At 38.1% G+C, this 19,975-nt stretch overlaps 1 protein-coding gene across 2 annotated transcripts in view; it reads left to right on the top strand.

Moving 5' to 3' along the window:
- Rbbp8 (RB binding protein 8, endonuclease) overlaps nucleotides 1-19,975 on the top strand; it is a 91,423-nt gene that overhangs the window by 51,712 nt on the left and 19,736 nt on the right. For both annotated transcript variants that reach the window (XM_038331938.1, XM_038331937.1), the window contains exons 7-14: nucleotides 2,505-2,680; nucleotides 6,732-6,836; nucleotides 9,216-9,313; nucleotides 10,767-10,879; nucleotides 12,050-12,938; nucleotides 13,017-13,143; nucleotides 16,291-16,379; nucleotides 17,872-17,980. In XM_038331938.1, the coding sequence (XP_038187866.1) occupies nucleotides 2,505-2,680; nucleotides 6,732-6,836; nucleotides 9,216-9,313; nucleotides 10,767-10,879; nucleotides 12,050-12,938; nucleotides 13,017-13,143; nucleotides 16,291-16,379; nucleotides 17,872-17,980 (1,706 nt within the window). The remainder of the gene's footprint in view (nucleotides 1-2,504; nucleotides 2,681-6,731; nucleotides 6,837-9,215; nucleotides 9,314-10,766; nucleotides 10,880-12,049; nucleotides 12,939-13,016; nucleotides 13,144-16,290; nucleotides 16,380-17,871; nucleotides 17,981-19,975) is intronic.

Raw genomic sequence — 19,975 nt, 5'->3', positions numbered from 1 at the left:
CCTTTGGGTGGATGGCCTTAGAACTGGAGCAGGACACCTGAGAACACTAGGGAAAGCTTGGGAGACACAGGAACGGGAGAAACAGACACAAGCCAGTTCAGATGGAATGTCAGTGCACAGGATCAGGGATTCTAGGCAGCCCAGGGTCGCAGCCCAGACAAAAGGGCCAAGGTGGGGGCAGGGCGGGATGGAATACCACACAGCGAACCTGGCAGCACAATCTGAAGGAGCCCGCACCCCTCCGCAGGAATCCTCAGACCTGCCTGGAGGCCAGAGTCTGACCCCTTTGGGTGGATGGCCTTAGAACAGGAGCAGGACACCTGAGAACACTAGGGAAAACTTGGGAGAGAGGGACCGGAGAAGCAGACACAAGCCTCCAGAGGGAGCTGGGGGGAGGGGGTCTGTGCTCTCTTCCAGGGCAGGTTGCCCCAGGGTCCGCATTCACTCACCAGTTCAGATGGAATGTCAGGGCACAGGATCAGGGATTCCAGGCAGCCCAGGGTCGCAGCCCAGACTTAAGGGCCAAGGTGGGGGCAGGGCGGGATGGAATACCGCACAGCGAACCTGGCAGCACAATCTCAAAAATTTTTTATTTTTGTGTATGTATTTGTGTGCATCATGGTACACCTGTGGAGGTCAGAGGACAGCTATGTACGCTCATTTCTCTCCTTCCATCTTTACATGTGTTCTGGGGATCACATTAAGGTTGCCAGTTCACATAACACTCACCTTTACCTACAGACTCGTCTCGCCAGCCCTCTATCAATCTCTGGTGATCGTAGTTTATAAAATTCTTAAGTAGTTCTTTGAAGTCATGTAACAAATTAATTTTCAAATAATACAACTAGGTTGGTCTTTAAAAATTAAATAGTTGACAGAATAGTACTATTGATTCGTTAATAAGGTCAACAGTGGTTTGGCTTAGGTCATTAAGTAATACAGCTCGATCCAAACCCAATTTTTCTAGGTGTCATTGGTCCTAAATCAAGATAGGCAAGAACAGTTGCTGAGATCCTCACGGATTTATTTCTTTAGTGAAACCTGAAAATGTCAGTCATTCACTCAACAAATCTGTGTACTACCCATTACATACTTGTTCTTTAGACTCTTGTGATTCATCATGGTAATCAATAAACATCACAAGTTACATACTTTGTTAGGTAGCATTTTTATGACAGATAAACAGAAGAACCAGAAGGAGACTACTTTAAGGAAAGGAGTTGCAATTTTAACATTAAAATTCTAGCACAGGCCAAGCACAGTGAAGTATGCCTATAATCCAGGCACTCAGGAGTCTGAGGCAGAAGGAAAAATTTGAGACCAGCTTGGCCTGCATAGTTAGGTCCTACTTCATTAATGTGGTAGTAAGGAATGAAATTACAGCAGAGACATATAAAGGATATGAGTATCCATGTGGGTAAGGGCACTCCAAACAGAATGGCTAAAGTACTAGCCTAAGACAGAAGTATATTTAACATGTTTGGGGAATCTCAGACATGTATTCTCAGTGAAGTGGGAAGATGTACAGGGTTGTGATCATATTTAATTGATAAGACTTGAGTTTTAATAGGACTGTTGTGACTGCTGTGTTGAGAGATGGGATAAGCAGAGCTCGATAGAAGCAAGGATGGACGCCTACTGTGTTTGGTCTTTAGACTCAGGATCTGTACTAAGAGTAACTTACCTCTGGAGTCTACGCTGAATTTAAGTCCTAGCTCTTTTACTATTGGAATAAGTGACTGTATTTTTATTTCTTTATCTCCTAATTGCAAAATAAGAGTAAAATAATATTTTACACAGCCATAGTAATAATTAAAGTCATACATAAAGCACTTTGGATATATCCTGGAAATGTAAAGCCACAACAAAAATTGGTAGTTTGCATGTCAGCATTATCGTCCTGTGTACCATTTTTTTCCACTACCACTTCGTTTAACATTGGTTGTTTCCTTTCCATACATGTATGAGTATCGCAGTTCAAACCACAGAATCTAGCCTGCTCTTTTACACTCCTGTCTAATTGACTTCCTTTCTTTCTTCCTGTTCCAGTCAGTCTTGTACACTCTTGTTAAATTATCACATCCTTTTATGCTCTGAAACCTTAATTCCTTTTCTCTTCAGTTATGGACACATTCACGCAGGGTGTCCTATAATTCCAGCTTTCCCTTAGGCAACACAAGTATACACTTTTGCATACCTTTCCTCACGTTGCATGGCTTCTTTGCCATTCAAAATACCTTTATTTGTACCTCAGGACACTGCGATCTGTACTTTCTACTTCAATTCCAAATGTTTCAAATAGTTTAGATTAAGAATTCTAGTGATATTTCTCACTTTGTACTGACTTATTTGCATACTTCTCTGGTCTCTGACTTTGGAACATTAGTTGCAAGGTTTAGCATCTCTTTTATCTTTGCATGTATATTCTACCATAGTTAAGAGATATTTAGTAGATGTTTTATGTTTACAGATTCATTCTCTTTTAATTTGTCATTTTGCTCTAGAAATGATCAACAGGATCAAGTAGCTGAGCTTGAATGTGAGGAAAACATTATCCCAGATTCACCAGTAACATCCTTTTCATTTTCTGGCATTAACCGACTACGAAAAAAGGAGAATCTCCATGTCCGATACATAGAACAAACACATTCTAAATTGGAGCGCTCTGTATGTACAAATGGTAAGGGTCAGAGTTGTGCTTTAGCTGCTTTTGTAAAATCTTCACTTCCGTTTTTATGTAATCTGGTTTGATGGAAGGAAGATGAACATTGTTCAGATAATCAAGGATATCACTGTGACTTTAACTTCCATTAGTAAAATGACTCATAAGGTATTTTTCTGTTGGCATTATATACAGGCATGAGCTATATGTTCATCTGAATATGTGCATAATTTTATGTGTTTGTGTCTGAGTAAATGTATATGTGCCTGGAGCTCGTCTGTGAGGTCACAGTAGAGTGTTGGATTCCTTGGAACTGGAATTACAGGAGGTTGTATGCTGCATGCCTTGTGGATGCTGGGAACCAAGCCCAGAAACTACAAAAGCAGCAAATGCTCTTAACTGCTGATCCATCTCTCCAGCCCTCTGCATAGATTTTTTTAATGTATATTGAACTCTTTTTTTTTCTTTTTGAGACAGAGTCTCTGTACCCTTGACAGTCCTGAAACTTACTCTGTGGCTTCAAACCCACAGAGATCGGTCTGACTCTGCCTCCAGAGTGCTGGGATTAAAGGCATGTGCCACTATGCCTGGCTTAATGTATCCCTTTTGTTTGTTTTGTTTTTGTTTTTTTGAGACAGGATTTCTCTTTGTAGCCTTGGTTGTCTTGGAACTTGCATTGTAGACCAGGCTGCTCTCCAGCTCAGATCTCCCTGTCTCTGTCCCCCAAGGGCTGGGGATTAAAGGCGTGCTCTATCATGCCTGGCTTGTGGAAACTATTTCTAATTCCATCCCAGTTTACTATTTTGGCTAAATGCTTCAAAATTAATTTCTCAAATGGTCTTATACTTATGTGACGTGACATTGTGATTGTTTTTAATTGCCCATTTAAACTTAAGAACAAAGACCAATTCTTAATCCAGAATATTTTAAATGTTTTGAAAAAAGAGGTCTGTTAAGTTGTAGAGATATTTGTATAAAGTGAATACTTTATGCTTTAAAAAAAAAAAAGTAGCTCTATGTGCCTGGAGAGGTGGCTTAGAAGAGCAATGGCTGCTCTTTCAGAGAACTAAAACACATAGTATAACACAGCCATCTTTAATTCTAGTTCAATGAGACCCATTTCCCATATCTGGCCTCCACAAACATCAGGCACATATGTGATACACATATAGATTTACATGCAGACAAAACACCCATATACATATAGTAAAAAAAATAAATGAATCTAGGATTCTGGAGAGATGGCTTAGTGGTTACGAGTACTTGTAACTTTTGCTTGCATAGGACCTGGGTGAATTTCCAGCACCTGCATGGTGGCTTACACCCATCCATAACTCAAATGCCAGGGATCTGATTCTGACATCTGTGGGCATGTGGTATATGCAGGCAAGACACACATATATATAAGTGTGTAAAATAGATACATCTTAAAAATTAATTAGATTTTATTCTTTGAAAGTGTAAATGAGTCTTATTATACTTGCACTGAAAGTAAAAGTGTACCGGTCCTATAAAGAGACTAGATTAAGTGGAGAGGGTGATGAGAGGCAGGGTACAGGACAACACCAAAGGCCCTTTGAAAAAAACACATGGAAACCTGCTACTGTAGAAGTTTTCTAAAATATATACGTTTGTGGAAGGAATTTAGATAGAGTTACCATATAACGGGGGAGACAATGTCCCAACTAGACATCTTAAGCCACCAAATTTTCAGTGCCAGAAATGGGTTACATCTAATTTAATTGTTGGCCAAAGGGGTCTCATAGACCACCACCTCACAAACATCACAGGCTATTTCCAAGGCTATTGGTTGCTCTCCATACCTGATGGTAAGGCCCTCTTGCTGAAGACACAGCTTATTTATGTTATTGAACAGGAAATTGAGTTGGTGCCCAGCTAGAAACTTTACCCCTCTTGACTAGCTTGTTCTGGAAGGTTTTATGCACTAAAAGAGGAGAAAAACAATCAGTTTCACCCAAGTACAAAGCCTGCAATCTACAGCAGACATCTCCCTACAAAATAATACTGGCACAATAGTGGAACAAATGTTATGGAAGTAATCAGCCACTTTTTGATTGGATTTAAGGCCCACTTAATGAGATGGAACCCCTACCTGATGCTACTAATGTGGACAAGAACCTGGAACTAGATAGGTATGGACTTACGGGAAAACCTACTGCTGTTATTCTGCCAAAGGCATATAGCAATAAAATTTCTCCTGCTGACATTGCCATACCTATAGGGCAGAACATATTTCAGTCCCTTTCAGAGAAGCCTCTTGTGATAGATGGTAATTAACAAAGAGATGTACAACTGAAAACATAGAGTGAACGAGTTGAAGCACTTGACCCTAAATGGGATGTCTTTATCAAATTTGTATCGTGGAGGCTCAGGGATGTGTGCTAAAGAAGAGGCGGAAAGATTGGAAAGAGTCAGAGGTGGTAGATGACTCCAGGAAACAGCTTCTTCCAGACATAACAGGGGTGACACACATGAACTCACAGAGACTGTGACAGTGTACACAAGACCTGCAGAGGTTTAAGCCAGACCAGCTTCTGGCACTGAGAATGGGACGTGGGCACAAAGGTCTATCCCTATCTAAGAAGCTATTTGCAGTCGATAACTTACTGGGATAGGAAGTGTCACTAGGTTTATCAACCACATTCCAGGCAGGCCTCATGATCAGGAGTTAGCCAACACAAAACAAACTCATTCCATGGGTTGTTTTGTTTTGTTTCGTGTGTGTGTCTGTGTGTGTGTGCGCGCGCGCGCGCGCGGCACATGCTTGCAATTTTTTTAATTTACTTTGTTTTGATGGGGTTTTAGAAATTTTTTTCCTGGTTTTGTTTTTGAGAGCAAGAACATGAAGTTGAATTGGTAGGGAAGATTTGGGTGGAGAGAGTCTATGATCAAAATATATTGTATGGGGGGCTGGAGAGATGGCTCAGCCGTTAAGAGCATTGCCTGCTCTTCCAAAGGTCCTGAGTTCAATTCCCAGCAACCACATGGTGGCTCACAACCATCTGTAATGAAATCTGGTGCTCTCTTCTGGCCTGCAGACATACACACAGACAGAATATTGTATACATAATAAATAAATAAATTTTAAAAAAGAACATTTGTTAAAAAATATATATTGTATGAAAATTTTTAATAGAAATTAAAATTCTAAAAAAATTAGTTACATCTTTATTTGAAAAATATGACTTGGAAGTTTCTTCCAATTGTGAGTTTTCATCACCATCTAGTGGAAAACAAAAGAAATGTTTTTAAATCCTTCATCTAATTGGAGTTAAGTTAAAATATAAGACCCTGTGTCTTAAGTGAGCATTTATTGATCTTTAAGTTTGGGCAGAATATGAATCGAGATCTTTCATTTGAATATATAGAGATCTATTCATTTGAATGTATAGAAAATGGCTGCAATGATTTTATTAGTAGTCATTTGTATCCGTAAGTCTTCTGTCTTATTTCCTAATTGTAGAAAACAGGCATATAATATAAATACTTTAAAACCTAGTTTTAATCTTACTCTATTTTTTAACTTAGAAAATAAGAATAAGATAATTTAATGACTTAATTAGTGTTATTCTCTTTATCATATTTACTTATCAACAGTTTCTAACACTTTTTAGTTTTCAAGTTATAATTAAAGTACAGCTCCATTTCTTTACCTTGTCCTTTTGTCTTTGAACTAAGTCCTTAAGTAGTAAAACTATTTCCAATAAAGCACACCTTAGAGTTTCCTTACAGATTGTAAAGAAAGACGACCCAATAACATTTTCAGTAAACGTAGTGCTTTATCCCATAGAAGGAAAGTTTCTGAACTGTTACTACTAGGTGACTTCAGTCAGAAAAAGCTAACTAGTTAGTTCCAGTCCCCTCTCTTCCACTATCCTAGCCTGCGCTTTGTTTCTTAGTGAAATGTAAGACTTATAAGGATTGTGTCAATAAAATAATGGTTGTAATGCATTAAAGGCAAATTTATATTGACTTATCAGAATAAAGCTTGATAGCATCTTTTTCATTGTTTATTATATAACTTTCTTTCTTTTTTTTTTTTCCTCAGAATTAAGAAAAATTTCCAAGGCTTTAGCTCCTGCACCACATAACTCTGAGGAACATGAAATTCTAGTAGCTGACACTTGCAATCAAAGTCACTCACCCCTGTCTAGTAAGTAGATACTGAGGTTCTAAGTTTAAGACTGTAGTTGTTAGTAGGCAAAAGTGACCAACAGTCAGAATTAGGCAGTATTTTAAAGGTATGGGAGGGTTGTTGTTGTTTTGGTTTTGTTTGTTTGTTTGAGACAGGGCTTCTCTGTGTACTCTTGGTTGTCCTGAACCTGCTCTGTAGACCAGTTTGGCCTCAGACTCAGAGATCCATCTGCCTCTTCCTCCTGGGTGCTGGGATTAAAGGCGTGTGCCACCACCGTCCGACTTTAAATCTTTGTTTGAAAAAGTAATGTTATGCTAGTATTAATTCATGTTACTATCGAATCTAATACAAAGTTCTAACAATTTAAGTAAAAAGACTTTATTTTGATTTATTCCTTTATCCATTAAGTATTTAAGAATCTTCTGTGTCAGACACTAAACAAAGCCTTTGCTGTTTTAGAGCTTTCAGTCTGGTGATGGGAGAAGGAAAACAAAATTATGTCAGGCAAAGTCAAGGGTGTACTGTTACTGCTGATTTTGCCCCTGTTAGGTCTAGAATTCCAGTGATCCTGAGTGGGAAAAGTGACCAGATAGAAGGGTCAGGATCCCCAGCACTCCTCAGCTGCAAGGGAGAGCCTACTGAGTTTTCAACACCGTTGTTAAAGAGTTAAGATGTGGTGTGAGTTGGGACCTTGGCAGGTGGGTGAGGATCACAATGGGTGACAGAACATTATGCAGAGAGAGCTTGAGTGTGGAGTTCATTGAGAAGAGGCTATAGGAAGGGTGGAGAGGAAGGGAGAGTTACAAAGACAGAGAGAGAAACAGAGGCAAAGAGGGAGGCAGAAGAGAGGTGGAGAGCTACTTGCTTCTGCAGGAATAGAGAGATTGGAAGTGCACAGAACTTGCCTCTTAAAGGGACCTTTGCACCAGTGTACAGTCAGGGAGCTACTTGCCATGGGGTACCAGGTTCCCAAGGGGCAGGACCAAAGCATTACTGGATACTAACACAAAGAGCTTTGTCATCTTAGGTTTCTGCTTCCTCATTTCTAAAAATCCTCCAAATTTTTGATTTGTGCTGTCTCCGTGTGTGTTTATGGGATCTCTGTACTGATTTGTACGGTCTCCGTGTGTATTTATGGGATCTCTGTACTGATTTGTGCTGACTCCATGTGTGTTTATAGGATCTCTGTACTGATTTGTGCGGTCTCTGTGTGTTTATGGGATCTCTTTACTGATTTGTATGGTCTCCGTGTGTGTTTATGGGATCTCTGTACGGATTTTAGCCACCAGCATCATCGGAACTGTTTTAAGTACATTGCTTCATTCTTCTCTGTACGGATTTTAGCCACCAGCATCATCGGAACTGTTTTAAGTACATTGCTTCATTCTCCTGTCAGAGGTTGCTTCTTGGCCATTAGTCTGTCATAGTCAGAATTACCCTTTTTTACCCGAGTATTTACATCTGGCCTGTCAAAATCTTGTTCACAAGAGAAATTCTGAATTCTTTTTGGTTTTTCGAGACAGGGTTTCTCTGTTGCTTTGGAGCCTGTCCTGGAACTAGCTCTTGTAGACCAGGCTGGCCTCGAACTCACAGAGGTCCACCTGCCTCCGCCTCCCAAGTGCTGGGATTAAAGGCGTGCGCCACCACCGCCCGGCTGAAATTTTGAGTTCTTAAGCATAATTTGACCCCTAATTCACAGGTTTGGGCTCATGTCCTTCTACTTTCATCTTCTTGGCTACAATTCAGTTCCTGTCTATTAAATCACATGTAGTCCTCTGAAAAGCAGTTTTGTTTTGTTTTGTTTTTTTCATATATCTGTATCCTTAAAGATACCTAATACTTTATTTCTGTTTTCCCAATCTTGTTAAGTGGACAAACTTCCCTTTACCTTAGGGGCCACTTTAGGCGTCAGTTTGTATAGTTTGTCTTAACTTCCAAAGGGAGATTTAGGGGCCCGCATTTAAAACTTTGTTAAATTTTTTACATTCTTCTGCAAATTCTTTTTCCTTTTAGAAAACAGAAATTCTGTTTTCACCTTTCATGTGTAATCACTAAGCTCCTTGAGAAGAAAACATAAAACATGCTTGTTATACTCGGTTTATGGAAAAAGTAGATGGATAAAAAAGTTTTAACAAGTTGGATGCTAAAATACCTGTAACCCATTGCTATTTATAGAAAATATTTTGGACCTTTTGAACAGAGTTTAAAATTTGTTCACTGCCATCTTAAAAATGGTGCCTTGGATTCTTTGTTTGCTTGATTGCTTGTTTGCTTTTACTAATCTTTTTGTTGTTGTTGTTGTTAATACCTTGATTCTTCTCCTAATCTTTCTGTGTTTTTTTGTTAATGTTTCTCCTCTCTAAAATTGTATAGTAGCATTCTTTGTTCTTACTTTAGGAGTGTGTGGAAGGGGCAATTATCCCGCTGAGAAGTCAGCTTTCAGTCCAGACACTGTTGTCGCTGAAACACTTGGACTTAATGCTCAAGAAGATTCTGTAAGTAATCACTTAGTTTGATTATATAAATTTTTAATAACTGATGTCTACTTGGATCTATTCTTAAAGAATTAAACAGGCTAGTAGAATATGCTGAAGAGGGACTATGAGAATGAGCAGGAGGACAACACATTTTTAATTTTATTTAATTAACTTTTTTTCATTTTTTTACATAAAGACTACAGTTTCCCCTCCATTATCTCTTCTGTTCCCTACCAACCCCCCACCCCCACCCCACATCCACTCCTCTTCTGTTGTGAGCTGCCTGATAGGAGTGCTGGGAATCAAATCCTAGTCCTCTAGAAGAGGATGTTCTTAACCACTAAACCGTTTCTCTAGCCCAAAACTCTGTAGAGTTTTAGTCTCTTTGTTTGTAGTACTGGGTATTAGAACCCAGGGCTTCACAAATACTGGGTTAAGTTCCATTTTGATACAATTTTAAGGACTGAGGATTTAATTTAGCTCAGTGGCAGAGCACTTGTCAGGGCCCCACGTCTGATTGCTAGTACTACAAAAACAAGCAAGTGATAGTTTTAAAATAGTCCTCCTTTGCTCTTGCCAGTGAATATGTGAGTACTCTTAGAAAATAGTCTCACTCTTGAATTTCTAAAACTCGTGTTGATTTTTTTCTTTACATTTGTTTTAACCTTTTCCGATTTATCCTAAAGTGACAGTGGTAACTTAGCTTCTGAACATTTAAATGTATTTAATAGTTTCTAGTTCGTTACTATCCTCCATAAATCTACCAAGTTCAAGTATCAACTGTATATTAAAGTAGAAGATATCAAAGGACTTTTCATATAGTCTGATTCACAGGTCAACAACATCTTTACTATTTTTGAATGTTTTATAGGCACAGAATCTCAGATCTACTGACCTTGTGTTTTAATAATTCCTGATTGACTTGTATGCACATTAAATCTGGAGAATTTCCTTTAAAGGATTCTTTTAAATTCACCTATGTTTTCTACCCTTCATCTTAATGTATTTTAATATTGAAATATTTCTATGCAGTTGTAAATTATACTTATGTAAAGTATTAAAATAATGGTAGTATCTTTTTATATTTTTCTATTGTTATAAAATTTAGATAACAAAATTAGTTAAAGTCCACAGTATAGGGCTGAAGAGATGGCTCAGCAGTTAAGAGCACAGGCCCTTCCAGAGGACCTGAGCTCAATTTCCAGCAACTACATGTTGACTCACAATGAGATCTGATGCCCTCTTCTGTCCTGCAGGGATACATGCAGGCAGAACACTGTATACGTAATAAATAAATGACTCTTAAAAAAAGATTTATTAAAAATAAGGTCTACAGTATAAGGATATTTTATACATTCACAATACAACCCCTTCTCTGTTTAATTACCTCTTTATTCTGGTTTCTTCATGTACTTTTGTGATTTATTTCATGGAAGCATTTATCAACTTTAAGCATATTTTTCTACTGAAGGAACACCAAGGTCCTGCAAGCCCTCTTGGGGGTGAGCTCTACCACTGTCTTGAAAGAGATCACAAAAAACAGCCTTCAGGAGAATCTGCAGGAAGTAGTGAAGATAGTTTAAGGTAATTTGGAGCATATAGTGTTTGTTTGTTTTGTTTTGTTTTTAACGTAGCTCCATAAACCCTTTAAGGCTGAATTTCAGCAATACTCCATGCACCACCTCTCCAAAGTGGCTTCAGATATTATTTTTAGATCCTTTTCCTGAATCATCAAGCAGCATTAAGAGCTCCCAATCTTGCTTTATCCTATTAAAGACATAGTCATTACTTTGTGTCTCCAAACACTAAATGGTGTGAAAGATGCATTTTATGTTTTATGTAAACCTTTATATATGTGTGTGTGCCATGTATTCTCTGAGGTAACAGTGATCAGAAGAGTGTTAGATCCCCTAGAACTGGAGTTATAGGAGGTTGTGAATTGCCATGTGGGTTCTGGGAACTCAACCTGGACCCTCTGCAAGAGTTTTTGGTGCTTTTAACCCACTGAGCCATATTTCTAGCCCATTTTTTTGTTTTTGTTTTTCTCTAATTTTGTAATATTTAACTAACAATATCTATGTTGATAAAGCATTTGCTTGTTTTTTAGAGTGTTTTGGTTTTTATATTTTTGTTTTGTTTGTTTGGTTGGTTGGTTGGTTTTTCAAGACAGGATTTCTCTACGCAGCCCTGGCTTTTCTGGAATTTGATCTGTAGAGCAGGCTGACCTTGAACTAACAAAGATCTGCCTGCCTCAGCCTCTGAGTGCTGGGATTAAAGACGTGCTCCACCACCATCTGGCCCTTGCTTGAATTTTTTTTTAAAGATACCTCTGTTACTTTGGGTTTATCATGATAATAACTTATCAAGTGAGTTTTATTACCCATTCCTATTTTCTTTAAACAGATAACAAAAATATGGTTCTATAAGGTTAGCTATATGTTTAAGATCATATAGCTAATGAGAGCACTTACCAGGCTCTATATTTAGTTCTGTAGTTTAAGAATTTTTCTCTTCCTGGAATTACTCATACGATTTAATAATAGCAAAAGACTTGAGTCCTCAGAGAATTTCATTCTGTCGAATGAGGTGAAACCAACATTGTATCTTAAATTTGTTTTAATCATCTCCCTCTAGTAGGTAGATAGTGCCTTACTGTTCTGTTTCAAGAAATGTTTTCTTAGTATACTGGTCTTTTAATTTTTATCCTGCTTTTCAGTTTTAAAAAAAATCTTATATCATTCTTTATTTATTTAGATTTTCAGACTCTACTTCAAAGACACCTCCCCAAGAATTTACTACTCGTGTCTCATCTCCTGTATTTGGAGCTACCTCTACTGTGAAAACTCATTTGGGTTTGAATACAAGTTTTTCCCCTTCTCTTTTAGACATTGGGAAAAGAAACCTTCTGAAGACGGCTCCCTTTAGTAACATTTCTGCTTCTAAATCAGAGAAAGCTAGATCAAAATCTGAGGACAGTGCCCTTCTCACACATAGTCTTGGGTCTGAAGTGAACAAGGTCATTAGCCAATCATTTCCTAATAAGCAGATACTTATGAATAAAAATGTAAGTGAATCTGTAGATGAGCAGAGCAGTACAGATCATATTAAAGACGTTATTACTGATAAATATTTGGTGCCTTTGAAATCACTGGGAGGCAAAGCATCCAAAAGGAAGAAGACTGAGGAAGAGAGTGAACATGTAGTAAACTGTCCCCAGACCTGTTTTGATAAAGAAAATACTCTTCCTTTTCCAATGGAGAATCAGTTCTTCATGAATGGAGACCATGTGATGGATAAACCCCTGGACTTGTCAGATCGGTTTGCGGCTACCCAACGTCAAGAGAAGAGCCATGGAAATGAGACTTGTAAAAACAAGTGTAAACAAGTGACTATTTATGAGGCTTTGAAGCCCATTCCAAAGGGTTCTTCCTCAGGTCGTAAAGCCTTGAGTGGGGCCTGCATATTAGCCAAAGAGTCTTCAGAGGCATCCTGTTTACAGCAGCGGTGTATCCTCCAAGCCTCTAGTAAAGGCTCTCCGGACCATAAAGCACCCCTGCAGATAAAAGAGGAAAAGCCTGTCTTCAAAACCCCTCTGTGTTCACAAGAAAGTTTGGAGACAGAGAATCTTTTTAGTGATGTGAAGGTTTGTGTTCCATGTTCAGCCATTTTGATTAAAATTGTTTGTGATTTCATTTAGGTGCTAATAATCATTTTTGTTTAGGGTACTGGTTCTCTTGTGCCAACAAAAGTAAAAAGCAGATCAGTTCATGGAGGATGTGAGCCTGCATCAGTTCTTCAGTTAAATCCCTGTAGAGTTGCTAAAACAAAGTCTCTGCCAAACAACCAAGGTATGTGCATTATAAACAGGCTCTTCCTCTTTTTAACTGCATGACATTTACATTCTTTAGACATAAATTTGGGGGAGAAGAAATCTTACTTTTTCCTGCATATAGCATCATTCTCACTGCTTTCATTTTGCCTTTGATTTTCTGCTCTTATACTTTTTAAAAATTTATTTTAAATACTTTATAAGATGGTTTTATGGATTTACTTAATGTAATTATTTCTTACTTCCTTTGCAAAAGCTTTTTTAAAACTGTTTTAACTATTCCATTGGGGTTTTTTTTTTTTTTTATTTGTTTGTTTGGTTTGTTAGTTGGTTTTGATTCTTAGTGTTTTAGAGGAACACAATACTAGGGATTGAACACAGGGCCTTAAACATGTTAGATAAGCAACCTACCACTAATCTTCATCCAGAGTCCTAAACTGTCCAGAATATTTAAAAATAATTCATCTCTGGGCTGTGGTGGTGCACACACTCAGAAGGCAGAGGCAGGTGGATCTCTGTGAGTTGCAGGATAGCCAGAGCTGTTGCACAGAGAAATCCTGTCTTAAAAACAGCAGCAGCAACAACAGTAGCAGCAGTAATAGTAGTAGTAATATTAATGGTATGAATAAATACTTAATCATTCAAAACTTGTTCTTCACCCCTTAGATACTTTAGCTATTGTCTTTTTTCTTTGCCTTGAAATATTTGTCTGTAGGCTTATACATATGCAAATTTAATAGGCTTTTAGCTTCTCGTTTAAATCTTGTACTTGCTTGTGTGTGTATATGTACATACATGTGCACACATGTAGGTGGATGTATGCCTGGTATATTGCTGCTTAGATGCTGTCCACCTTGTTTTTTGGTGGCCTCATTGGCCTGGAACAATGCCTGGCCTGCCAGCAGGCCTCTGTCTTCACCACACCTCTCTTCCCATACATTTAAAGGCTCATCCTTGCTCAGCCAGCACTGCACTTCTGAGATGTCTCCTAAGCCCAGTTCCCCTCATCTGTCTAAATGTCCTTTTGTTTTCAGCCCCTCATCACTGCTGTGCTTCATATGCAGTGTTTTTCTTGTTTTCATCAGTCACGTTTTTATTCTTTTATAACTGACTTATTTCCATTGTCCCTGAAGCACAAGATTTAGTTGTTCTTCTTACACAGGTTTCAATCCCTAAGTGAAAAAAAAGTTTGGTTTTAGTTTTTTATTTGTTTTTTCTGTCATTTCTGATTTTTAGCCTTTTGTGTTTATTTTTTGTTTCATTATTCCTCTAGGAATCACACTATACCTATTAACTTTCCACAGTCTGTTTGCAGTTAGTATCATTTTGCTCCATGTTTTTCCATGGTTTTTTTTTTTGTTTTTTGTTTTTTTTTTTTGTTTTGTTTTGTTTTGGTTTTTGGTTTTTGGTTTTTTTTTTTTTTTTTTTTTTTGGAGGTGGTGCATCGAGACAGGATTTCTCTGTGTATCCCTGGCTGTCCTGGAACTCACTTTGTAGACCAGACTGACCTCGAACTCACTGATCCACCTGCCCATGCCTCCCTAGTGCTGGGATTAAAGACACACACCACCAACCAACTGTTGTTTCATGTTCTTAAACTACAGTTTGTAGTTGTCATATGTTATATCTACATATATTCATATACTACACTCAAGAGTTCAAACAATTTTACAGTTCTACCTTTTAAACAATTACTTTAGTGAAATACAAATCACTTATCATGAAAATGTCCATTGTGTCCAGTCCAGTGGTTTTGGTATACTTAAAGAGTTGTACAGCTGTCTGTACAATCTAAGTTTATCATCCCAAGCCTTTCCCAATTCTAGTTATCAAAACTCTTAATTTTTATCTCTGTAGATTGAAATATTGTAGATGTTTTATGTGAATAGAGACCTATTTACTATGAAATCTTTAACTTCTTTCCCTTGGCATAATGTTTTTATTTGACTTTATTTTACTATTATTGTTGCATGTATGATGTGTTTATGAATGTGAATGTGAACGTGTCACAACATGTGTAGGTCAGAGGACAACTTCGTGCAGTCCGTTCTCTCTTTGAACTTTCACATGGGTTCCAAAGTTCAAACTCAGGTCATCATGCTTGCATGGCAAGCACCTTTACCTGCTGAGCTATCTCCCTACACTGACATGGTGTTTTCAGTTCCCAGCCTTTGTGTCAGCATTCCATCACTATCTGTTGCTGGTCAGATTTCATTATAGACAGTCATGTTTTCATCTGTCAATACAAATTTCCTGTCATTGTTACCTTTATGAATAATACTGCTATGAACATTTGTATACAGATTTTTCAGGAAATGGGTGTTTCTTTTTCTCAATTTACCTGGGACTAAAATTGCTGGACCTCATATCAGCTATTAGCCTTTTAAGAGACTGTTTCCCAAAGCAGCTTGCCATTTCACATTAACACTATGATTGTGTAACGGTTTCAGGTTTTCAAAAAATATATATACACATGCACACAGTTTGTGTCTAGCCATCTTAGTCTGTGAATGATCTCATTTTTGTCTTTCATTTTTCTGATTGTTCATTATATTGATAACTTTTTCATAGTGTTTTCTGGCCATTTGAACTGTCTTGTGAGATTCTTTGGCCACTTTGAATTGGTTTTTTTTTTAAGATTTAAATTTTTTTAAAGATTATTAATTATGTATACCGTGTTTTGCTTGCATGTATGCTGCAGGCCAGAAGAGGGCACCAGATCTCATTACAGATAGTTGTGAGTCACCATGTGGCTGCTGGGAATCAAACTCATGACCTCTGTAAGACCAATCAGTGCTCTTAACCTCTGAGCCATCTCTCCAGCTCCCCAAGATTTTAAAATTTTTATGTATATGAATGTTTTGCCTGTGTGTATATTTGTACCGTGTATGTGCCTCATGCCTGCAGAGGTCAGAGGGGTATCAGGTCCTTGGAACTGGCGTTATGAGCCACTATGTAGATGCCAAGAACCAAACCCAAGTCCTCTGCTAGGGCAGTTAGTGCTTTCACCTACTGAAGTATTTATTTCTTCAGCTCCCTGGGACATTTATTTCTGAGTAAGTGCTGCAGGAAATCTTAATATTTCTGTTCTGTGCATTCCTAACATTTAAAAGTGAAACAAATTTTTAAATTGGTTTTTAATTTGTGCTTGTCCTCTTTTTCTAAGATGTGTCCTTTGAAAATATCCAGTGGAGTGTTGATCCTGGGGCAGACCTTTCTCAGTATAAAATGGATGTTACTGTAATAGATACAAAGGTACGTTAGAAAATGAACTAAAGCCCATTTGTGTCTTACTCTAGTGAGTTAGCAGTCTCTTCTCCTTGGAATACTGTTGTACACATTTCCTTTATTGTATATGTGTGCATATGTACAGTAATGCACACCATGTGAATTTTATATCATATATGCAGGGGTCAGAGCACAACCCTCAGGATTTGGTCCTCTTCATCTACCATGTGAGTCCTGGGGATCAAACCCAGGTTATCAGACTTGTATGTTTACCCCCTGAGTCATCTTGTAAACACAAGACAGTAGCTGTATTTATTAAATAGCAAAGAATTACAGTTACATATTTCAAGTGATTTTACCTTTATCATATGTTCTCAGTTGTTTAGATAGAATCTCATTATACAACCCAGGTTGGTCTCAAACTTATTCTCCTCTTGCCTCAGTCCTACACATGCTGGGATCGTAGATGTGTGTCACCATGCTAATAATTCCAACATGTGTCTTGATTAGCTGTAATGTTTCAATTATTTATTTATTATGCATATGAGTTTTGCCTACATGTGTGTTTGTGTGCCTCATCTGCCTGAAATTACCTGCAGAGGTCAGAAGATGGTGTCAGATCCCCTGAAATTGGAGTTACAATTGGTTGTGAGTCACCGTATGAGTGCTAGTAACTGAACCTGGGTCCTCTACAAAAGCAGCGAGTACTTTTAACCACCAGACCATCATCTCTTTAGCCACTTTAATTAGCTTTTAAAAAAAGGGAGGGAGGGAGGAAGGAAGGAAGGAAGGAAGGACAGACGGACAGACGGAAAAAAATGCTGTCAATACATTTTTTCCCCCAGTTTACTTCTTTTAAAAATAAAATTTTGTGTTTATATATGAATGTTCGAGAGAGGATCTCACTATGTAGCTCTGACTGTCCTGGAACTTGCTCTGTAGACCAGGCTGACCTTGAACACTCAGAAAGCCACCTATCTCTTCCTCCCGAGTGCTAGGATTAAAGGCACGTCCCTACGCCCAGCTATGGTGTTTTGTTTTATTTTGCTTAATTTGTACTGGAAATATGATTTTGCTTTGTTTTGTGTTCAAGTTCCATATAGTTAGTGAAATTCTCCTACTTGGTGGCACATTAAGAAATTAGGTAGCTTATTAAAGTAACATGTAGCTATAAAAAAATCAAATTTGACTATTAAAGTTGTTTTTCATGTTCACTGAAGTTTATTATTGCAAGGCAGATTGGAGATGGTAAGTAAAGCACAAAGGATCAGTGGTAAATAAATCTGCCTTTCCGTGGTCAGTTTTCCTTTTCCTCAGATTGGCATGAAGAGCCTATATATTGAGGCTAAAGTGTTCTAGAAGCAAGAAAATCTGTATCTGTTCCTGAGATACAAAAGTAAATAATGCTTTAAAATTGTAAAGTTTGTTGAGAATTTTTAACCTTTTTTGTGGTCAGAAGTGCAGATATAACATTGAAGGAATAATTGCTAAACTTTTGTGTTTAAATACATTTATTTAGGATAGTAGTCATTCACGATTAGGAGAGACAGTGGACATGGACTGCACATTGGTCAGTGAAACCGTGCTTTTAAAAATGAAGAAACAAGAGCCAAAAGAAAAAAGTTCAAGTAAGACTTAATTTTGATTTCGTTTACTTTACTCAAATGTGAAATGAAATGTATAGTTGTATCATAGTGATAAGTACAGTAAGTTTGTAATCTGGATTTTGGGACTTTTTCTTATTGAAAAAAATTTTCATAAAATATATTCTAGTCACATTTTTCTCCTCCCCCAACTCATTTCAGATTTCTACCCACTCAACTCCATGCCTTCTTTCTTTCTCTAGAAAAATCAAAAGAAAAAACCCACCAAAACATAAAATATACAAGCAAAAGACCAATAAGACAAAAATTTCCCAAACAAAGTTGTGTGAGACAAAAAGTCTTACAAAAATAACATTGAGTTCCTTTTATGTTGTCTAACTATAGCCAGGCATGGGGCCTGCCCCAAAATTTGGGGAATATAACCAGTGAGATTCCATTAGAGAAAAATGTTTTTCCTCTGCAAGTGGTTATCAGGCTCCTTGGTTAAGTGTAGGAGTCTTGGTCCACTTCCTCCTCTCAGTGATGGGACCCCATCTGACTGGAACCTGTGCACACAGGTCCTGTGCATACTGCCAGTCTCTGGGTTCATGTGTGCATTGGTCTTCACTGTTTCCTTGGAGTCATCCATCACCTCTTGCCCTTACAGTCTTTTCACCTCCTCTGCCACATAGATCCCTGATCTCTGAGGGATGTTTGATGAAGACATCTTATTTAGGACTAAGTGCTCTGAAGTCTCTCACTCTCTGCACACTGTCCATTGTGGGACTCTGTGTTAGTTCCCATTTACTGCAAGAAACTTCTGTGATAATGGGTGGGCAAGGCACTGGCATGGGTATAGCAGAATGTAGTTAATAATCATGTTATTGCTGTGTTCCTTTACTAAAACAATAGTATGTGGTTTTTGCCTAGGCCCATGGCCAGTTCAGTTTCTTGGCCACCCTAGCAGTGTCATGCATGGGTTCCATCTCATGGAATGGGCCTTCTACCCAGTCAGAGTATAGATGGTCCCTCCCACAATATGTATGATAGGATATCTTGAAGGCAGGTCACAGGGTTTGTAGCTGGTTTCTCCTCTGGTAGCATGCAAACTACCTTCCACTACCATGAATACTAGTTGGTACATGTTGGCGGAGGCACTCGTTCATTTCCTGCTGTCCTGACCCAAAATAATCACACAGAAATTGTATTATGTGCAATACTGTTTGGCCAATTGCTTAAGTGTCTTTCTAGCTGGCTCTTATATCTTAAATTAACCTATTTCTATTAATCTGTGTATCACCACGTGGCTGTGGCTTACTGGGCAAAGTTACCGCGGGCTCTGGTGGAGGCATCTGTTTCCCATGGCAGCTACATGGCTTTTCCCTCATTTGTTCGTTGGCCTGCTCTGAGCTCCCAGCATTCAGTTTGCTTTTCCCACCTAGCTCTATTCTGTTAAGCCATTGACCAAAAGCAGCTTCTTTATTAACCAATGGCAATAAAACATATTCACAGCATACAGAGGAATCCCACATCACTTCTCCACCTTCTGTTAAATAAAAAGGAAGGTTTTAACTTTAACAGGAATTTAATAGGAAATTACATACAACAAAACAGGTATCAAGCAAGAATTATAGTTACAAAATTTACATCTACTTAATCTTTTTTCATAACTAAGGAAAACTATAACTATCTATTCTTCAACTCCATCAAAGACTTTAGAAGAATATAATATTACCTAAGTTAACAGGAAGTCCATTGTAAGCAACTTCCAAAACTCTAGAATTGACAGAGACATCTCACCGCCTGGACAATCATCCAAAGGTCTTTTGTAACATTGGGGCACCCATCTTCAGCCTACAGGCCCATGGTATCTGGCAGACTTTCCCATGAAGCAGGAAATTGCAAAGATAGTTCCACCTCTGTGGACAGATTGTTAGTCACTTTCTTCTGTGTCCTGCAGAATGTCTGGCAGACTCTTTCATGAAGCAGAAACCCCCAAAGACTTTCTCACCTTCTGGCAAGTTCAGCAGTCATTTTTCT

This window comes from Arvicola amphibius, chromosome 5 (assembly GCF_903992535.2).
Source record: "Arvicola amphibius chromosome 5, mArvAmp1.2, whole genome shotgun sequence".
NCBI lineage: Eukaryota > Metazoa > Chordata > Mammalia > Rodentia > Cricetidae > Arvicola > Arvicola amphibius.
This window is presented reverse-complemented; position numbering and strand designations above follow the sequence as displayed.